Genomic DNA, 20,782 nt, shown 5'->3' on the forward strand with positions numbered 1-20,782 from the left:
GTCCCTTAGCACGACTGAGCACCGCTGTGTTCCACTCCCAGGAATGAGCAGTAGCTTAGGAAGGCTGACGCACAACGGACACGCTTTATTCCTAAAAGGGAAAACCCTTGGAACAGAGATTTGCTAGCCCGGCTGGTGTGGTGCAGTGGCTGAGCGTCCGCCTAGGAACCAGGAGGTCACAGTTTGATTCCCGGTCGGGGCACAGGCTGGGATTTGAGCTCGATCCCCAGGGTGGGGCGTGCAGGAGGCAGCCAATCAATGATTCTCATCATTGATGTTTCTCTCTCTTCCTCTCCCTTCCTCTCTGTAGAGGGCCGCCTGAGAAGGCACATGGACATTCTTTAAATTGTCAGCTGAGCCCGAGGCACTGGCAGAGTACCTTTGTCCAGGTGTCAGCAGGGGCGGGTCTAGGTATGTAAATCCAGTAATGCTAGGGCCTAGTTAAGAATGCAAATAAGCTCCTTTGAGCCTATAAATAAACCTGCGTGGCTTGGGGGGTCGCTTGCTGCCTCTCCATCAGAGAGATGGCACCCACCTAGCACCCAGCTTGCTGAATCTGTTTCTGCCTCTTTGTCTCTTTATTTTTTCAATATTTCTTAATTCCCAGCTCCTCCACTCAGCAACCTGTCGTTTTCTGTGATGGACACAGAAAACAGAGAAACAGCCCCCGCACCTCTCTGAAATCAGTAGAAATATATTTAAAAAATAAGATAAGAGGTTTGCTATCTTTCTCCTAGGAGCGGGCAAACCAAGCTACCCTTTCTGCTTCTGCTGGGAACGCCTTCACTCTCCTTACACTGTGACGGTGAGGTGCTTGTGTATATGAGCAGTTCACCAAAGCGACAGAGTCCGCTGGGCTGTCCCCCAGTCTTCCCCAAGGGCAGCGTCTTGCAAAGCTACACCGACCCCATCACAGTGCAGACACACACACCGGTGCCCCCGGGATGCCGGCATCACCGCACGGCTCTCATGCTCCTCCCTCCTGCCCTTCCCTTCCTTACCCCCCCTCCCCACCCGCAACCATTCTTTTCTTCTCAGTGCTATACTTCTGCTATTTCAAGAAAGTGATATAAATGGCCCGGCCAGTGTGGCGCAATGGTTGAGTGTTGACCTATGATCCAGGGTTGAGGTTGATTCCCAGTTGGGGCCCGTGCCCGAGTTGTGGGCTTGATCCCTGGAGTGGGGCGAGCAGGAAGCAGCAAATCAGTGGTTCTCTCTCATCATTGATGTTTCTGTTTCTTTTTTAAAAAAATGTATTTTGTTGATTTTTTTTTTTTTTTACAGAGAGGAAGGAAGAGGGATAACGACTCAGAAACATCGATCAGCTGCCTCCTACACGCCCCCTACCGGGGATGTGCCCGCAACCAAGGTACATGCCCTTGACTGGAATCAAACCTGGGACCCTTCAGTCCTCAGGCCGATGCTCTATCCACTGAGCCAAACCGGTCAGGGCTGTTTCTGTCTCTTTTCCCCTAACCATTCTTCTCTGAAATCAATAAAAAAAATAATTAAAAAACACACACACACACACACAATAAAGTGAAGTAAGTGGAATCATAAAGTCTGCATCCTTTGGGGACTGGCTGTTCCCACCCCGCGTGACTCACCGGGGAGTCCCCGGCGTGTGCCCTGAGCTCCCGCCCTGTACTGCTGCGGAGAGGCCACAGCACGGACCGACCCCCGAGTGACCACCCCTGGTGAAGGCCGGCGCTGCTTTCCAGCGCGGGGCTGCTTAGCAGGGGCTGGGTGAGCATGTAGCGCAGGTCTCCGTGTCCATGTGAGTCCCCCCCTCCGCCCCCCAGAGCATCCCTGTGCAGCACCGCCCCTCGATTCCTACCCACTGACTCACCGCGATGGCCACGCCCAGGACGGGCGAGTGTCCGGGAGCTGTCCCAGGCCGGCCACCGCTTGGGAGCCCAACAGAAGCCAACTGCGTGATTCCTCCGTCAGGGACTGGCAGCCCACGGGAAGCAGCAGGACGGGAACCCTGAGGTAGCGAGGCCTGCGTGACTCCTGCGTGACTCCTCAAAGGCCTGCGTGACTCCTGGAGGCGTCCAGAGGTTGGGAGGAGTGGACGCAGGTGTCTGGGGAAAGGTGTGGGAGGCGAGATAGAGCTACATTTTGATTGATGGAGAATAATGATATCTAACTTTTATTAAAGGGTCACTGGTGCCAAGTGCTGTCCTGACCCTTTACTTACATTAACCCTTTTACTGCTCATCACCACCTTCAGGTGGATGGTAATTATGATCTAATTTTACAAAGGAGGAAACAGAGAGGGTAATAACTGGCCCACTGTCATACAGCAGTCACATGACGGACCTAGGGTACCTACCTAGGCACTCTGGCCTCAGCCGGCACCCTGGCCCTGGGCACCCTGTGTGGCAGGCAGTGATCACGGAAGCCACTTTCTGGTCATGATGAATCCAGCCGCTTCTTAGGCTCCGTGTTCACACACAGCCACACGGAACCCCAGTGGTGGGCTCTGGCTTCATGCATGTGACAAGTTCTTTATGGCCAAGGTTATGACAAGGAATAAAGGTACTTTGCAAAGAACGGCACCAGCTTTAGTGACAGACGAGATGTCTGGTGTGTGCGCATGTGTGTGTGCGTGTGCATGTGTGTGTGCGTGTGCATGTGTGTGTGCATGTGTGTGTGCGCATGTGTGTGCATGCCTGTGCAGCAGGGCTGTGCCCTCAGCGAGGCTGCACAGCAGCACAGCTGCAGAGATGAACACGAGGCTGGCTGAGCACACCGATAACAGATGCGGTTTCTGTTCTCTGAACTGCTCTGTGCGTGCCAGGGACATCACGCCCACGCTCGGCTACTTCCTTGGTTACTAAACCCGCGAGCTGGGCCGTGCTCTCCACAGGGCTGAGGCTGCGGCCCGCCCTTCCAGCTGCATCATACGGGGTAAACAGTAGCATTTTAGGAACCCGGCTTATCTATGTTTTGATGCCTAAATGCAGCCTTAACAATGTCAGAGCTGCCAGCCCTGCTGGGGCGCGGGGGAGGGAGGAGAGGAGGAGAGCAGCGAGAAGCTCCTGGTCTCTCTCTGGTGCGTGCTGCCCAGCTGGCGGAGCTGGGGAGGTGGGGGGCTGGCCCCTCCCCGTGGCTCCCCTGGGGAGCTGTCCTGAGCACCAGAGAAGGACAGCGTGGCCGCTCCATGCAGATGTGTGGGTAAGGGGAGAGAACCCTCAGCCACTCCTGTTCAGACAGCTCTGAGCAGCGCCCGCAGCAGGCTGCAGCCATAGAGGGCTTCCCGCAGGAGCAGAGAAACCTGGGCCTGTGCTCCCGGGAGACCCGGCTGGAAACCCGCAGGAGTGCCGGCCTGCTGTGATGGCATTAGCGGCGGTGACAGGCAGCGTGCCCGGGAGGCGGGGGGAGGCTCTGAGCCCCTGGCAGGCTGGCAGAGGCCTGGCCTTGGCACCAGTTGGGCAGCACGTGCCAGAGAGAGACCAGGAGCTTCTCGCTGCTCCCCTCTTTGGGGAAGCCCTCCTTGGGGTGGGCTCTGCTCTTTGGGGAAGCCCTCCTTGGGGTGCAGATGCCCCCGCTATTCCAGTGGCAGGGCTTGTGTCCAAAGGGCCCTGTGTGGTGGGCACCGCAGCTCTGGGTGACAGGTCTTGGGCGCAGACAAAGCCCTAGACTCGCTGTGAACCAGACACACCGGCCCGAACGCTGCCCAGGGTGCCAGCGGCAGGTCCTGGCTGGAGCACAGCCCTGGCCGGAGGCCTTACAGAACTTGAGTGCCAAGGCCCTTCTTTCACTGTGTCCGGTTGGTCGGTTGGTGTGCCATCAGGCCCTCCTGGCTGGAGAGCAGGCTCAGCGGACGCAGGCAACCCCAGGCAGGCAGGGGGCGGGGCCGCACACTCCGGGCCCTGGGTCTAAGGTCCGTGCTGGTGCCGTGCCCTGGGGTTACCGCCCGCTCAGCAGCCTGGCTGCTCCCACATCCGAACGGAAATGCTTGCTTGTTTGTGTCACTGGTGAATCTGAGCAGAAGGACAGGGCCCTTGTCAATCAGTGCCTAACTCTAAGGCAGCCTGCAGCACAGGCACACACACACACACAAACATACATACACACACACACAGAGAGACACACACACAGACATACACACAGACACACACACACAAACATACATACATACACACACAGAGAGACACACACACACACAGACACACACACACACACACACACACACACACACAGCAGCCAGAAGACACTCACCACTGCTCTGGGCCACTCGAGAGGTCCGGGCCTGCCGGCGCCAGCCCACAGCCACGCTCCCTGGAGCGCCACGCCCCGGAGGCACTGGCCCTTGCCCGGCCCTGTGGCTTCTCTCCCAGGAGCTCTTGCCTCCCCCTCCGGCCGCTCAGTCACTGACCGCACACAGTCCCAGGCTCTCCTGCTTCCTTCTTTCCCCTGCTCTCCCTGCCCAAACCCCTTTTACCATGAGGGTCAGACCTGCCGATGCAGTTATCTGAGCCTTTTCCTGCTTCAGGTGCCGCGGATTCCTTGAAGCTCAGAATGCCCCAGAGTAAACGCTGCCTCACCCCTCCCAGCTCTGTCTGCTGCCTCTGCAGGACCACCAGCAGCTAAGCCAGGAACCAACAAGCCGGAGCCCCACTCTCTTCTCCCAGCCCGCCCAGAACCAGCCAGCGGCCGAATGCCGTGGGCTCTACCGCCAGGTCTGGAACACCTGTGCCACGCCAGCCAGGCCAGCAACTGGACCGCAGCCTCCTGGCTGGCCTCCTCCTCTGCAGCCTCCAGTTCAACCTCAACGGGGGGCCCCCCTACTCCCCCAGTTCACCGCTCCAGGTCGGGCGGCGTGCACTCCTGCGACCTCCCCTCACCCCACAGGCGCCTCCCCAGGCCGTGGCTCTGGCCACGTGCCTGCTGCTCTAGGCCTCTGCCCTGGCTGCTTCCTCCTGCCCAGAGCACTTCCCTTAAACCCAGCTCTCCCTCCTTCCCAGCCTCCCTTAAAGGGCCACCCCATGGGCTTTCCTGTCCCCTCCCCCAAGTGCTGACGGCTGGACTCCCAGCCCCACCCGGGGACATCCCTGCATCTGTCCCCGTCCCTGTCCCCGTCCTGACGAAGGCTCTTGGGAGCGGTGTCTTCCCACGCTGCACCGAGCTGGTGGCGCTCCGTGGGCCATCTTCCCTCCCTTCCCGCGGCCAAGGCAGAGGGGCCCTGCAACGTGGGGTTTCCGAGACCCTGTCCTGCACGGTCACCCTGTGAGTGCTCTCCACACAGGAACTGCGCCCTGAGCCCAGGCCGGGAGGCGCCGTTGGTTGGAGTGTAGTCCATACACCAGAAGGTGGCGGGTTCGATCCCCAGTCAGGGCGCACACAGGAGGTAACTGGTAGATGGTTCTCTCTCAAATCAGTGACAGAGCTTGGGAGGATAAAAGAAAGAATGACGCTCTGAGCACATCCTGAGCGCCGGGTATGACTAACGCTCAGGGCCTGAAGCAAAAGAGAATCCGGTGGACTGTAAGCTCCGGGCTAGTGGGGATTGGGGGGAGGGGCTAAAAATGAAACAACAACACACTCAGACCCCCGAAGGGCTTGGTCCCCACCGCTGTGAACAGGACTGCACAGCCTGCAACTCCCGGCTGCCCACGGGGACTGACGGGACGGGCGCTCACAGCGGCTCTACGGGTGGCGTCTGGGGGCCTGAGGTCAGCGGAGCTCTCCCACCTGGTTCCCGCAGCCTAGAGAGACCCAGCGGCATGCCCGCGGCACTGAGCCCCTGCCCACGGTGACTGTGGGGCTCACCGCGGACTCACAGGACGCCCGTCACAGGCAGAATGGGGCTTTGGCCGAGGAGGGCAGAGGCATCCCTCAGCTTACCATCATCGCCCTTGAGGCCACGCGCATGCCTGTTGTCACAGCCTGATTGATACCCACGGCGTGTGCCCGACTCCTCCAGGCCGGCACCAGCGCCTCCTTGGTGACTGACATCCCTACACGAGGCCCCAAGGCCCGAGGAATAGTGTCTGGTGAGAGCGGGTGGCCCTGCTCAAACCAATGCTCCCAGAATGCTGCTTTTTAAAAATAATAATAATAATAATCATCATCATCATCCCAGGATGTTTGCTTCTTCATTTTTATTTTTATTTATTTTATATATTTTATTGATTTTTTACAGAGAGGAAGGGAGAGAGAGTGCTAGAAACGTCGATGAGAGAGAAAAATCGACCAGCTGCCTCTTGCACACCCCCTACTGGGGATGTGCCCACAACCAAGGTACATGCCCTTGACCAGAATCAAACCCGGGACCTTTCAGTCCACTACCACTGAGCCAAACCGGTTTCGGCTGCTTCTTCCTTTTTAAAATCTCTCATTAACCTGTTAGTCACTGCTCTTTCCTGCTCCTGGTGTGAAACTTTTTACTCGGACTGCTTCTCATCTGTTGGGGCTGCAACATCAGAAAAGGAAGCCTTGGCCAGTTCTGGATGAGAACTGAGTGTCTGCAGGCTCTCAGCACCGCCCCTCTTCCTGCCCCCCAAGGAAAACAGGCAGCGCCCCCTACCTGCCGTGCAGGGTAAGGCAGAGGCTCATGATGAAATGCTCCAGGTTTCTTGGAGATATTAACACAAGCAAAGCCCTTCAAGTGAGGGGATGTCCCCACCTGTCCCCCGGCAGCCAGCGGTGCGGGGCTGTCAGCTGCAGCTGCGCGGTGTGAGGATGGGCCAGTGGGACTGTCTCCCAATGACTGACACTCTCAGCGCTGCACGGAGAGGGCGGGCTAGCCAGGAAACGCCATGCCACCACATACCCCGAGGGGAGCCTGCCCACTGGCACCCTCTCTTCGGGCTTTTAATGCCAGATCTCCTCGTCACCCAGCTTAGCAAGTGAGGTCTATGCAAAGTGACCCCTTTGCCTTTTTTATTTTTTTAAACAGAGTATAATTAGTTTATAAGTTTTCTTTCTTTTTTTTAAAATATATTTTATTGATTTTTTTTTTTTACAGAGAGGAAGGGAGAGAGATAGAGAGCTGGAAATGTCAATGAGAGAGAAACATCGACCAGCTGCCTCTTGTACACCCCCGACCGGGGATGTGCCCGCAACCAATGTACATGCCCTTGACTGGAATCGAACCCGGGACCTTTCAGTCCGCAGTCCGATGCTCTACCACTGAGCCAAACCGGTTTTGGCAGTTTATAAGTTTTCTATTAAAACTCTGGCTCACTGAAATTCGATAACCGCTAACTAACTATATCTCAATAGGCACACTATAAAAAAACGTAAAGTTAGTATTAACAAATGGAATTTTTCAGGCCATAAAAGCAGAAAAATGTTTAAAATCCTCCAATTTTCTAAACGAACAGCTTAGGTCTCCTCCCATTTCCAGCCCCGCCCCTCCCCTCTGAGGTGGGCAATCCCTGTCCTTGCGGGATGGGCGGCTGCAGAAGGCGGGCCGGTTCCCAGGAGAGCGAGGAGTGATCTGAAGCCATTACATTCCCGAGGCCCAAGGGGCACGCACCACGTGGAGCGCTGACTCATCACAAGGAGTGTTTAGGTTCTTGGCAAATCATCTGAGCACTCGCTCAAAGGAACTAATAAAGCTGCCCCCTGCTCGCCCGGCTGCAAACCGGTGATTATCGGGAGGAGCCAGAACTTCTGCTAGCAGATAAATCTCCCCACCCGCTCTCACCAGGCCTGCAACAGCGCCGCCTCCCGCTTTCGCCGCGGTCTCGGGAGGTGTTGGGCTGGAGTAACAGCTTAAGTTTCGGAAACCATCTGCTGCCAGAAGAGAGAAACTCTCTGCCAGGCTCCCCCATCTTCGCCGCACAGACTGCGGGGAGCGACCTTCCCTTATTGCTTCAATCCGCCTGGGCGTGTTTGCAATCACCACTTACCTCCCAGGGCCACCGTGTGCCGTGGGCTGTTCCCTTAGACAAGGTCTCAGCAGACAGAGCCCAGCAGAGGCCGGGGGCTGGGCCCCCTGCAAAGCAGATGCGAGGGGACACGGAGAGGGAAACCTTCGGACACGGAGCCTGTGGCCCCGCTGTGGTCACTGGGCTTCAGGCTGAAAGTGCGTCTGTCCCCCTAGTTCTGAGACGCAACAATCCCCGGTGAGCCGGTGCGCCCAGGCAGCGCGGGGCAGGCAGCGCGGGAGGGTCTCATTTCTGTGGGACTTGCTGGCGGGGGAGGCGGGGCTGAGAAGTGCGATTTCAGAGTGCTGGTGGAGGCAGCACAGCGCCTGGAGCTCACGTCTGGCAAAAAGATGCCCTCCACCAACACCGCCCCTCACACCAACTTAGGGACCAAAACACCTTTGTCCCAGGGTCAGGGGAAGGTCCGCAGGAATGCAGGCGCACAAAACCTGTCTCAAGAGCCACACAGCTGCTGCCTGTGGAAAACTGATTTTGGGGTGAATATTTAGGAGCAGAGGACAAATCGATCGGTTCCTTAAACTCGGCAACCCTAGAGAAAGATGTCTCGAAATAAGAGTAACTGTTGGCAGCCATCACACACTTTCACAAACCTGGGAAGACAGAGGGTGGATAGTTCCTCGGAGAATCTAGAACTCCGAAGAATTCAGGGGCGTGAAGCCAGGCTCAGGCTCACGTCTACACCTCAACTCCCGGCGCTGGATCCGGTTCCGCTGTGGGCTCCGGGCTTTTCCTAAGTGCTTCTCCAGATGGAGAATCCGTTTCCCCCGCATCTCCCCCGGCAGGTCCTGGACTGAGCAACCCAACTGACAGCACGCCGCTCCCTTCCCTTTAGGGACCGGACCCAGCGGCCTTCCTCCCCGTCTCCGGCAGAGCCCGCTGAGGTGGGGACCAGCCAGCCGGAGCCACTCCCAGGGCCAGAGGTGTCCCTACAAACTGTCAGTGGAGAGTGAAACCCAGCAGGCATTGCTCTCTGCCTTAGGGATTAGCACAGGGGTCCTCAAACTTTTTAAAGTGGGGGCCAGATCACGGTCCCTCAGAGAGCTGGAGGGCCGGACTATATGAACTACTAATTCCTACTGTAACACCTCGGCTGCGCTCACTGCCCAAAAAACCTGGCGGGCCGGATCAGACTCCTCTGCGGGCTGCATGTGGCCCGCGGGCCGTAGTTTGAAGACCCCTGGATTAGCAGATTCCCCAGCGTGAGTTCCCACGCCCAGCGTGGTTCAGGGTTCTGGCTCTGGAAGAGGGGCCGCATGCAAATGAGAGACAAGAAACAGTAATTTGGAAATATTGGGGCCAGGTGGGAGCCCAGCTCAAGAGGAAGGACTCCGCCTCGGCTCAGGCCTCCCCAACCTTTTATTCAAAGTGGGACACACCTATAGCCCTGAGGCAGGCCATCTCCAGTAACAGGCAGACCGTCTTATCAGTGTGACTATAAGGATTTCCATGACTATCTGGTGGGAAAGTTGCTTCCTCTTCCATTGTCCGGACTAAGCAGTGGGTGTACCGCCCTGACCCTTCCCGGAGCTCAAGGGCCACCAGCCTTCCGGGCTCCTGGTCCTCACCTCTCTGCTAGTGGAGGCGATGGGCGGCTCCCGCCCTGGCCAGGGGCGGCCGGCCTTGCTCTCCACATCACCGCTTTCCAGGCGGGTGGGGAGTCAGCACAGCCGGGGCTTCAGTGAGGCTCAGGTTTCTGGGCAACAGCGAGGTGCCCCAGGCTTCCGGTTCCTGCTGCAACTCGGGGTCCCAATGCTCGCTCAGCTCAGAGATGTGTGTGGCTCTCCCGTGCTGCCCAAGCAGCCACTTTTGTCTTAAAATGGCACTTTACAGAATGCTGTGCCCACCGGGCCGGCACCGCTTCCGTATGGCACGTCCAGAAGGAAGCTCGGCAGCGGGGGAGCCAGGGCGCAGCAGCTCAGGAGCCGAGGTCACGGAAAGGCCATGCAGGCTCAGTGACGGGTCCTCCTTTAGGGCTGTCATCTGGGAAGACACCCTGACGAATTTGCAAGGTTTTTAACTTTGGCTCCACATGCGTTTGCTTTTGGAAAAGTGCGTGTAAAGGAAAAATTTTACCAAATATAGTAAAGCCTTATTTATAAATAAGTGCAGGAAAGAAAAACATTTTTAGGATGCCGGAGTCAGCAAGCTCACATGCCTGGGTTATTTTGTTTGGGGTCTAATTATATCCTGTGACCACGCCAGGATTTTCCCAAGCTTCTGTGCTTCCCACCCCCTCTTCCTGTCAGTGCCCACAGGGGAGGTCAGAAATGGATAGATTATTGACTTACGTGTTCAAAACACCCGTATGTTTTAGCACAAGTGCAGATTTCTGGTAACTGTTTGAAGAGTACATTTGTGCCATGTTATTGTTAAATTCCTAGAGAAATCTCAAAACTAAAATGCCAAATCATACAGGAGTTTGATGCTTTCGAAGAAATATTTTGAATACTATTTTCTTTGCTTTTTAAAATCAGTGATGTGCCGAAACCCATTTGGCTCAGTGGATAGAGCGTCGGCCTGTGGACTGAAAGGTCCCGGGTTCGATTCCGGTCAAGGGCATGTACCTTGGTTGTGGGCACATCCCTAGTAGAGGGTGTGCAAGAGGCAGCTGATCGATGATTCTCTCTCATCGATGTTTCTAACTCTCTATATCCCTCTCTCTTCCTCTCTGTAAAAAATCAATAAAATATATTTTAAAAATAAAATAAAATCAGTGATGCCAATACTCCGAGTGGTTTTAACTCAAAACAGAAATGACTACGTATGTTAGACATTTTCTATTTTTGCTTCCTTTATCCAAAACTAAATGTAGGTGTATCGTTCCAATCCTTTGGCTTAGACCCTTGATTTCTCTTCCTGCCTTGAGCTGCTGGCAAAGCCTCCCCACGCCCAACCCCCGAAGAGCATGAGCTCGTTCCCACAGCTTCCATTCACTCGGGTGCTGCTTAACACGTCTGACAAACAAGGCTTTGCCTTCTTCCTGCTCAAGGATCACTCCTAATCTTCGGTGACAGCTGTGTTCTCAGTGAACGGAACGCCTGGCGGCGGGAAGCCCCATTCCACGCCAGGTCCGGGATGGCATTACACAAAGGTTTAAGTAGGCAATAAACAATGTGCACGTTCAGGAGGAAATCGCCAATATTTATTTAAAAAACAACACATCTTACTATAGTGTAAGCATGAGTAAAAGTTAGGTGACTGTGAAATGCACCACATGCTGGACTTCTGGTTCTGCTTCTGTATCACGGCCGTCTCCGGTGTATTTCTGGCTCCTGGTGCCTGCTCCTCTGATTTACCTGGAATCATCAAAGGAGAGATGGGGGGGAGGGGGTTCTTTAAGAAGCTGATCAATTTTGGGTCCCACAGTGGGACACTACCAAACACCAATACCCCTGATGGGATGAGATGGGTCCGGGGGAGCGCTTCTGAGTCACGTCTGAGTTTATTTCCAGCTCCTCAGCCTCAGAATTCACACTGAAGGTTTGTTTGGGAGATTCCCTGGCTGACAGCCCCTGAACTTACTTTCTGACTTTGAATTTGGGCACCTCCAAAGCATCAACAGGTCACCCCCAGACACAACTTTTAAAAAAAACCAACACCATCATTTGTAGCAGTACTTAGTGTCCAACAGAAACCACTCCGTCTGTCAAACAATATCTCGACTGCAAAGCTTCTCTTACTGTTGGTGGATAGATAATGACACGGACAGTCACTATCACCGTGGCAACAGTGCCCAGGAACTATCAGAGGAAAATTGCACATGGAAGGCTGGTTCTAGAGCAGTCATGCCTCAGCTTCCTCCGGGGTATGCTTTTCCTGCAAGTCTGGTGTGCCCTCGGGTACCACCAACCCAGTGCGGCTCCAAGACTGCAGACCACGCAGCGACCCCACCTACCTCCCCCCCCCCCCCCCCCGCAGGAGCACAGAATCACGTCGCGCTGGGCGCGCAGTCAGTGCCCACCTATAAAGACAGCGAAGGGCAGGAGGTGCCCGGAGGCTGCAGGAAGCGGCGGGCCCCTCTGTGCTCCGCACGCCCACGCGGCCGCGCACCTGCTTCTCCCCCGCCGGCTCCGCGCCGCGCACGCACCTGCTCACAGAACGTTGGTCCGGCGAGCCATTTCCCGTCCTCCGGCCCCTTCAGCACCTTCCCGGGGCCAGGCCCAGGGCCAAAGTGGGCTGGAGAGACAGCGAACCCCAAACCCGGTGGGATCCATCACTCAGACGAGAGCGCTTTACAAACGTTTAACATAAAAGGGTTTCTTCTTGTTCTTTAGAGAAAGAAAGGAGAGCCAGAGGCCGGAGCCAGGCCGGGGCTGGACCTGCCCCCCACGTGGGCGGCGGGGCCAGGAGAGCCGGGACCCGAGGCCAGGCCCGAGGACGCAGCCCCGGCAGGCCTGCCCTCAGCGCCCGGCCCGGCTCCCGCCATGAACGGCCGCATTCGGTCGCCGCCTTAGGGAGACATCGGACTCGCTCACCGAGGCTGGGAAAGACGCGCCTAGGCCTCCTCCAGTCCAGCTACCTCCCCTCACGAAGGAGCCTGCCAACCGCGTTGCCTGGCAACTCCACAGCCATCTGAACCGGAACCGGAACCTTCCTCGGGCAGTGACCCCTTCCCGGCGTTCCGCGGGGCGGCGGAACCCCGCCCAGAGCCTTTCCCAGTTCCCCGGACCAATCCCTGCCGGCCGCTCTACCCTCCGGGGGAAGTCGTCTTCCCCCGCGTTTCGCCTCTCTGCGGTGGAGCGTGACCCTGATGGACATCCACTCTCTCCAATCAGCTGGCAAAGCGGCTGCCGAGAGCCAATGGGAAGACCTTAGGATGCGGCTCAGGCGTAAGGACCACCTCCAACCTGTCGGGGCGGGGAGAGTGACGGGATTGGACGTTGTGAGCCAGCCTCCTCCAATCACGGAGAGCTGCTCGGCGCCGGCTCAATGAGGCCCCTCGGGGGGCGGGCCGGGCCGCGGAGGGGCGGGGAAAGGCTGCGGGCGCCGAGCCGCGGTCCCGGCCTCCGTAGAGGGTTCCGGCGGGCGTGCGGGATGAGTGGGTACCTGGGCCGGGCGGCGGCGGCTCTGCTCCGCTGGGGGCGCGGCGCGAGCGGCGGCGGCGGCCTGCGGGGCCCGGGCGTGCGGGCGGCGGGCTCGGGCGGCGGCGGCGGGGGCTCGGCGGAGCGCCTGGACGCGATGGTGAAGAAGGACAAGGTGGTGGTCTTCCTCAAGGGCACGCCGGAGCAGCCCCAGTGCGGCTTCAGCAACGCGGTGGTGCAGATCCTGCGGCTGCACGGCGTCAGCGACTACGCGGCCTACAACGTGCTGGACGACCCCCAGCTCCGGCAAGGTCAGGCCCCGCGAGCGGGGTTGGGGCGGCAGGCCCGGCCGCTCTGCGGGCGGGGTCTGTCGGGGGTTCGAGCGGGGTCAGGGCGCGGGGTCCTGGTGCATTAGGGGCCTGGGAGGGAACGGGAGTGACTTGGACAGGGTCTGAGGATCTGGGCTCCAGCACCGTGACCAGCTAGGGCGGTGGGGAGCGTCCCAGCGCCTCACGATCCTCGCGCGGAGCTGAAATCGGCGTTTCGGGCGAGTTCTCTAGGGCTGCGTCCCGGGAGAGTGGTCAGCGGCCTGGCTCCGGCTCTGCAGACGGGGGCCGTGGGATGGGGAGGGGTGCAGGGAGAACCTGGGGGGTGGGCACTTTTTGGGGGGCCGGGTCCTTGGAGGACGCTGGCCTGTCTCGTGGACAGAGAAGGAGCTGGAGCAGCCTGAAGTTGCTGTCGTCCTGAGGCTGGGTTCTCCTCCAGCTTCAAGGCTCGGGGTATCGGAGACCGTCCTGTGCTGTTGCCACAGGAAGCGGTTGCCACCGCCTTTGGACTGGTCTGAGCTGGGGCCTGGGGTGTGGGAGAAGGGGCATGCAGTCAGGCAGGGAGGGTTTGTGCGGGCTAGGGCTTGGGGAGGCTTGATCCGGGAGGGACAAGGAATGACTCCTGGTAGGACGTGTGGCTTTCCACCGGCCCTCACCGCCATCAGCACCTTTCCCGCCTGCGGGTCTCCCAGGGTCTGCTTCTTGGCGCAGGCTGGTGGGGGCTGGTGGAGAAATGGGGAGGTTGGGCGGGTGCTTCCTGGAAGATGGCCTAGCTCCCTGCATTCCAGCATCAGGCTGGTGATGACCGAGCCCTGCCTCTCCCTGAGCTAGAGCTGGTGTGCAGGTACCGTGCTCCAGGAGGAGTGTCAGGTCTGCCGTTCACACGGGGAGTTCTGCATCCTGGTATTCTGTGTCTGTGACGGAGATGCCGCCTGTGAAATGCTCAGTCACAGTCAGGCTGACCCTGATGAGACAGGGTCAGAGTCCTTCTGTGGTCAACTTTCTGATCTATAGTTTCCAACAGGTGGTGGTGGTTAAAAACACAACTGATATCATGCATGTCTGCACTGAGTGGCCAGATAATGATGATCTCTGAACACATAATAATCTGGCCGCTCAGTGTATATCCTATAGAATAAACGGCTAATGTGCAAATTGTCCCCTCGAAGGGGAGTTCGACCAGCAGGCAGGCTGGCCAACCACCCATGTCCCCTCTCCCTGGCCAGGCTGTCTGGACCCCACCCATGTGCGAATTCATGCATGGGTGGGGTCCAGACACACACACACACACACACTCTGAGTGGCCAGATAATTATGTGTCCAGAGATCATCATAATCGATCGGGCCACTCCCCGGCTCTTACAAACAGAAACATCTCAGCTTCTGCCAGTTCGGATCCCCATGGCATTCCTGGCTTTGGGAACAGTGTCTTCTGAATGAATAAGCGTTATCCCAACGTGAGTGTTTCTTGAGCATCTGAAAATATGTTCAGCCTTCCCAGTGTAGTGACAAGCCAATGGCCCGGCACACGTCAGCAGTCAGACAACAGGTGTCGGTGTTTGTGCCGTGGGTGTGTCGTGCGCAGAGAGGGGAGTTAGACAGTGTCCGTCACTCTGGGGAGTGACTGTCAGCGCCAGGCGGTGGGGGTGACACAGCCGAGGGCCAGCTCGCCGCTCGGAGAATACCGTCTAGCCCTCTGTGAGGCCGGAGGGGACACATTCGTCTTCGGGGGCTGCAGTCTCTGTGCAGCTATCAGCTCGGCTGGTGCAGCAGGAATAATGCATAAATGACTAGCATGGCTAAGTCCCAATAAAACTTTATCTACAAAAACAGGAAGTGGACTAGGTTTGGCGCAAAGGTTTAGAGTAGAGGTGGACGTTCCAGCCTGCCGTTTAAAGCCTGCAAAAGCATTGTCCCTGGCCCTGTGAGAGCTTAAGTCATTTCACCGGTCGTATGTTATTCCATCTTCAGAGTAAGTCTGAGGCACAGAGTCATTCCCACGTTACAGGCTTAGAGAGCAGCAGAGTTAGCCGAGGCCGCGTGCCAAGCTGGCCGGCCGCACGCTGCTGACCCTCAGCCGATGGGTGCCGGGCTCACTCCTGACCCTCAGGCCGATGGGTGCCGGGCTCACTCCTGACCCTCAGGCCGATGGGTGCCGTGCTCACTCCTGACCCTCAGGCCAATGGGTGCCGGGCTCACTCCTGACCCTCAGGCCGATGGGTGCCGTGCTCACTCCTGACCCTCAGGCCGATGGGTGCCGGGCTCACTCCTGACCCTCAGGCCGATGGGTGCCATGCTCACTCGGCCATCATGCTTCACTTTCCCTCTACTGAGGGTCTCCCTCTCCATGCTCTCAGCTCCGACCCTCTCAGGCCGCCCTGGCGCCCTCTCTGAGTCAGGGGAGATGGAGGAATAGGTGACGTGACTTGCCCGGTTCCCAGAGCCAAGGAGGGAGGGAGTTAATCTGTAGACTCTGAAGCTCCGCAGAAACACCAGGAAAAGGCCTGTGTGTATGGTCCTCTGAGCCCTACTGTCCAACCAGGACCAGTGGTGTCCGGAAGTGGGAGGATTTTGGAAAGTCCCTTTGGAAAGTTCTGAAAGGGAATTATCCAGTGCATTTTCTCCTCCCTGACTTGATGCTTGGAGTGTTAAATTTCGGGGGGGGGGGGGGGGGGCCGCAGTCGGTGTATACGAGACAGCCTCCTAACACCCAGCTCCTAATGTTTCCCTGTTACGTAGCTTTGCCATCAACACTTTCTGTCCCGTCTACTATGACAGGGTGTCATTACAGTCCGTTCTTGGTATAGTGTTTGAGTTTTTCTAGAGTTTAGCTTTGATTCTGAGTCATTCCAAGTGGCATTTGTAAGAACTATCACTGTAGGCTGCAGTTTTGGAAGTTGGGGTGTGAGCGACCTTAGCCACGTTCAGACAGGTCCTGCTGGCCCACCCGATGGGACGCTCACTCCCGGCGGGGAGCGGTGGTCGGTATTGGGGTCTCACCTCACCCTCCGGCAGCACAGAACGGTTAGCGCCTGCCCTCTGCTCCCTCAGATTGTCAGATGAAATGACAAGAAATGAAACCCGCATTTCATGAGGACCAGTGTCATCCTAATACATTTAATTTTAAAAATGTAAATAAAAATTGACAACAGCCAATACAATAGCCCTTCGGTGTGAATGAATCACATTTATACCTTTTTCTTTCTTGTTAGATGGGTGAACAATGTAATACTTCTTGGTGTGCCGCAGAGTTGTAGTAATAGTTTGTGTGTGCATGAGGTGAGCAAGGTTGAAAATTGCTGCTCTATAGGAATCGGATGTTCCTTAAATACGTAAACCTGTGACCAGACTTTAAAAATTGAAAATAGCATGCTTTTTAAGAAAGATGCCTGTCACATTCGTTAATGTAAACACCAAAGCAGCAGGTAAGGTGGGTTTTGGTAAACGGTCAGCCGGTGGCCAGGGCTGCTCTCGCAGGGCCTGCCGGGAGTCGGCCCCTCGGCCGCTCAGTGTCGGATGCTCCGGGGCTGGGAACGCCACTCCTTTGGTGGTTTGGGCGGTGGGGTTGGTCCTGGGCGCAGCTTCTCTCCCAGTCAGGACGCGTGGTCTGCAGCCCGATGGCCAGTGAGTGAGACAGCCTCGGCTCTGGTCAGTGTGGTTTTCGGAGAATACTCCGTGGAAGAAAGCGTGCCCGTTGCTCCGCAGCGCCCTCCGAGGGTCAGGGGTGCGGTGCTGGTGACCGTCAGGCGACCACCTTGTTTTCACTGTTGGTGTCAGAAGCTGGAGGCGCTCACCAAAGAAGCACAGTATTATCATCATGGAAAGCTCAGTACTGCATGCTGCTAATTTAAAACCCAGGTATACCATGGGTATGAATGGTTCACATACATGAATGTACTAGACATTTAGGGAAGTTTAGAAGAATTAGAAGGAAGCTCATACTTTAAACATTAATTAATTCCCACACCCATCCTTCGTCATAAAGGAAAAGCGTTGTAACTGGCATCGCAGTGGAAGGAGGACATTCTGGTCTTAGTGGGACTTGCCCTTCATTGTCCCCGAGAACCGCTTAGCTGTTTTTTGTTTGTTTGTTTGTTTGTTTGTTGACACTCAGTGTCTCAGAAGTGTGCTTTGCAGTTGCTAAGAGGATAGATCTTAAAAGTTCTCATCACACACATACACAGAAAGTTGTGTGTGTGTGGTGACAGCTGGTGGACGTACAGCGTATGCGCACACCGCGCTGTGCACCTGAGACTGTTGCAGTGTCAGTGAGGAGAGCTCAGGGAGACAGGCGTGAGCTTGGCGGGCCTGTGACCTGGCAACCACTCTCCCCAGGGCGTCTGGGAGAGAGAGATAACGCCCTCGGCCGCCGCGCCTTGCTAGCACGTCATTTAGGGCGGGTTGCTGTTGGTCAGAAGGCAGTGATAGAACTCAAATTGGTCATTTTATTTGGAAAGTAAATGTTTGGTAATAAATGATAGGGTCAGAAGAACCAGTTCCTGTGTTTTTATTTTGTTTGCAAAATCTGTTGGCTTTTCTGTTTTGTTTATTTTGTGCTCATTTTGACCATTTAAAAATAACTGCCTATATAAGTATAAAAAATGTCACATGTACTCTATCATGATTATTATGCCATGCTTTTGACCATCCTCTGCTTTAACATAACCAACACAGAAGTTTATTGCTTAGATATGTTTTAAAAAGGCTATTTCATCTCAACATCTTCTATAAATATAAAAGCTTAAGTGACTGAGTGACCGGTCGCAGTGATGCACACTGACCCCCAGGGGGCAGACGCTCACACAGGTCCTGCCCCCTGGTGGTCAGTGTGTTCCCACAGCGGGAGTGCAGATGCCCCGCTCCTGGTGAGTGCAGCTGCGGTGCTGTGAGCCTTTCCAGCCTGCATGGCAGCAGGCTACCTACTGAGTGGATGTGCGGTGCCCGGCCCCACACCACATCCCTTGGGGCCGTGGATGGCAAACTCATTAGTCCACAGAACCAAAGATCAATAGGGCAACAATTGACATTTCTTTGAGAGCCACTTAAACTCTATAGGTAGGTACATTGTTACTAACTTAATTAGCGTACTCTTAAGCTGGCCTTTGCTAAAAACTCAAGGAGCCAAAGAGCTGCATGTGGCTCGAGAGCCGCAGTTTGCTGACCACTGCCTTGGGGGATGTCAGACTGCCAGTTTCAGGCCAGCTTGGGGCCCCGGATTGGGAGAGGGAGCAGGCCAGGCTGAGGGACCCCACCAGTGCATGAATTCCTGCCCTGGGCCTCTATGAGTATAATGGTGAGGATGAATGGGAGAAGAATGGGTTTTGAAACCACATTTCCTCCTTACTGTGTCAAAACCGGCTCCTCATGGCTTGGAGCAGAATGGTCGCTGGCTGCCTGTCTCTGGCACCGGTGTGCTGCACTCTCCTGCTCGTGGCCAGTGGCCCTCGCCAGACGCCCTTCGGTAGCTCGCCCGTGAGCTCTGGGGCCGGAGCGCCTGTCCCGGGCGCCCTCCGAGGCAGAGGACGAGGGCCCCGCCGGCAGCGGGGGGAAGGGCGTTTCTCCGGGCAGAGCTAATAAAGGCGAACACTGCCTGACATCTGAGCGTGAGTGTCTGGTGATGTTCCTCACCCAGACAGGCCCAGGTGGGGCCGCCTCACGTGGCAGGTCCCCACGATGGCTCCGTGGCAGGTCCTCCTGGGAAGGAAGTTGTGGCGTGGCTCCTAGTCATGGTGTCTGGTGTGACGTCCACACCACGGCCGATCAGGTTCCTGCTGTCAGTCCGCCCGGGCCGGCCCCGGGAGCCGTACTCCGGGCCCGTCACAGCCCGGGGGAGGGCGCCGGGCGAGAGGCTCAGCGGCCACCTGAGCCGCTGCCTCCCGGCGGGCTGGGTTCCAGCGGCCCCGGCTCTGGAGCGGGGCTCCTCAGCGAGCACTCGTCCGGGCTGGGGAGCCGGAGGGCCGCCTGCCGGGCGGGTAAGAGCGTCTGCCGCGGGCAGTTCACTCTGACGTGCAGTGACCCCTGTTCTCTCCCCGCAGGCATCAAAGACTACTCCAACTGGCCCACCATCCCGCAAGTGTACCTCAACGGCGAGTTTGTGGGGGGCTGTGACATCCTCCTGCAGATGCACCAGAACGGGGACCTGGTGGAGGAACTGAAAAAGCTGGGCATCCGCTCCGCCCTTTTGGACGAGAAGCAAGACCAGGACTCCAAGTGAGGCGCCGAGCAGAGCCACGGCCGCTGGAGGGCGGGCCGCCGCCCGGAGCCTCCGCGTGCTGGCTGCCGGGCCGCGGGCGCCGACCCTGCCTGCCGTCCTCCGTCCTCCGTCCGCGGCGGGGTGCGTGTCTGTGTGCGGGCGCGGGCGGTGAGCCTCTAACCACTCACTGTCATCGGCTCGGATCGCCCCCTTGCTGTAAACCTTTCTTCTCATGTAGCCATTCGCTGTTTCTGACTCAGGCGTGAACCAGGAGCCCTGGGTCGTTTCTCACGAATCCCCTGCCAGTGTGTCCGTCTGCACCTTTTGTAACTTGTTCTTTAAGGAAAAGGAGGGCGAGGGAGAGGACATGGTAACGGGGCTGTTTTTCAGAATAAACCGCGGGGTATGCAGTGTGTGAGCCGCTCATTCTGCCTCCATGTCGGCTGTAGGCTGAGCCCTCCCAGGGGCCTCGGGAGGCAGGGGTCCCCCGTGAGAGCCGTGTGTTTTGCAGGTCACGCCAGGGCACCGGGAGGAAGGCCGGGCGGCTGGGATCTCCCCGGCCACTGCCGCTCGCCGCCCAGCCAAGGTCTCGGCCTTGCCCTTTGCAAAGAACACCGTCAGCGCGTCCCCGGTGCCGTCCCTGCATGGACGCCAGGCGGGGCCCCCACGGGCTGCAGCTCATCGCTCACCTGCACATGTGGTGCGGTCCGGTGCTTGTCCATCGTTTTGCCTTTTCTCAGGTCTGTCCTTGTACCACTGGGCTCATCCGGAAAGTGGGACAGTGAGGACTCACCAGCAGGGCACGTGAGCGCAGACACCTCCCTGCACTGAGGACTCGGCGGCTCGGCCAGTGGCTGACGGACTCAGCCAGTGAGTCCATGGCCCAGTCAGAGAGCTCGGAGCTCATGGGCTCGGCCCTGCGGGGTGGGCTTCTCCCCGGAAATCGGTGACCCCTGTCCCGCCTGCCCAACAGACCCACCACGCGGAGCACTGGCGGTGCTGTCCGTCAGGCTGAGCGCACAGTGAGAACTGAGGACACAGAGCAGTGGCCCCAGGCCCCTGTCATAGCAGTGACACACGCTGTCTGTTTACACCCACAGGGTCGCCTCCCCAAGCCCAGTACCTGTTGTGACGTATTGGGTCCCTGTTAGCAGACCCCTTAGACACAGAAGGAGCTGCGCCGGCCGGTTTGGTTTAGTGCATAGAGCGCCGGCCTGCAGACTGAAGGGTCCCGCCCGGGGTGAATTCTGGTCAAGGGCATGTACCAGGTTTCAGGCTCCACCCCGGCCCCTGGTCGGATTGGATGCAGGAGGCAGCCAATCAATGCGTCTCTCTCAC

At 57.4% G+C, this 20,782-nt stretch overlaps 1 protein-coding gene and 1 long non-coding RNA gene across 2 annotated transcripts; one reads left to right on the top strand and one right to left on the bottom strand.

Moving 5' to 3' along the window:
* Positions 1-11,055: 11,055 nt before the first annotated feature.
* Positions 11,056-12,704, bottom strand: LOC311613552. The gene is made up of 2 exons (XR_014793473.1): positions 11,992-12,704; positions 11,056-11,200 (listed from the first exon to the last, which is right to left on the bottom strand). It is a non-coding gene; the product is annotated as an uncharacterized lncRNA (long non-coding RNA).
* Positions 12,705-12,876: 172 nt separating this feature from the next.
* GLRX5 (glutaredoxin 5) lies at positions 12,877-19,857 on the top strand. The gene is made up of 2 exons (XM_084879122.1): positions 12,877-13,236; positions 19,287-19,857. Exons 1-2 carry the CDS (start codon positions 12,939-12,941, stop codon positions 19,463-19,465), a joined length of 477 nt encoding a protein of 158 aa, XP_084735248.1. The 5' UTR covers positions 12,877-12,938; the 3' UTR covers positions 19,466-19,857.
* The last annotated feature ends 925 nt before the right edge of the window (positions 19,858-20,782 follow it).

The sequence above is a fragment of the Pipistrellus hanaki genome (genome assembly GCF_964339955.1).
Source record: "Pipistrellus hanaki genome assembly, chromosome: 1".
Taxonomy (NCBI): Eukaryota; Metazoa; Chordata; class Mammalia; order Chiroptera; family Vespertilionidae; genus Pipistrellus; species Pipistrellus hanaki.

Coding starts and splice junctions, on each gene's coding strand:
- GLRX5 (XM_084879122.1), top strand. CDS start 12,939: ATGAGTGGGTACCTGGGCCGGGCGGCGGCGGCTCTGCTCCGCTGGGGG. Junction 13,237..19,286: donor CGACCCCCAGCTCCGGCAAG/GTCAGGCCCCGC, acceptor CTCTCCCCGCAG/GCATCAAAGACTACTCCAAC.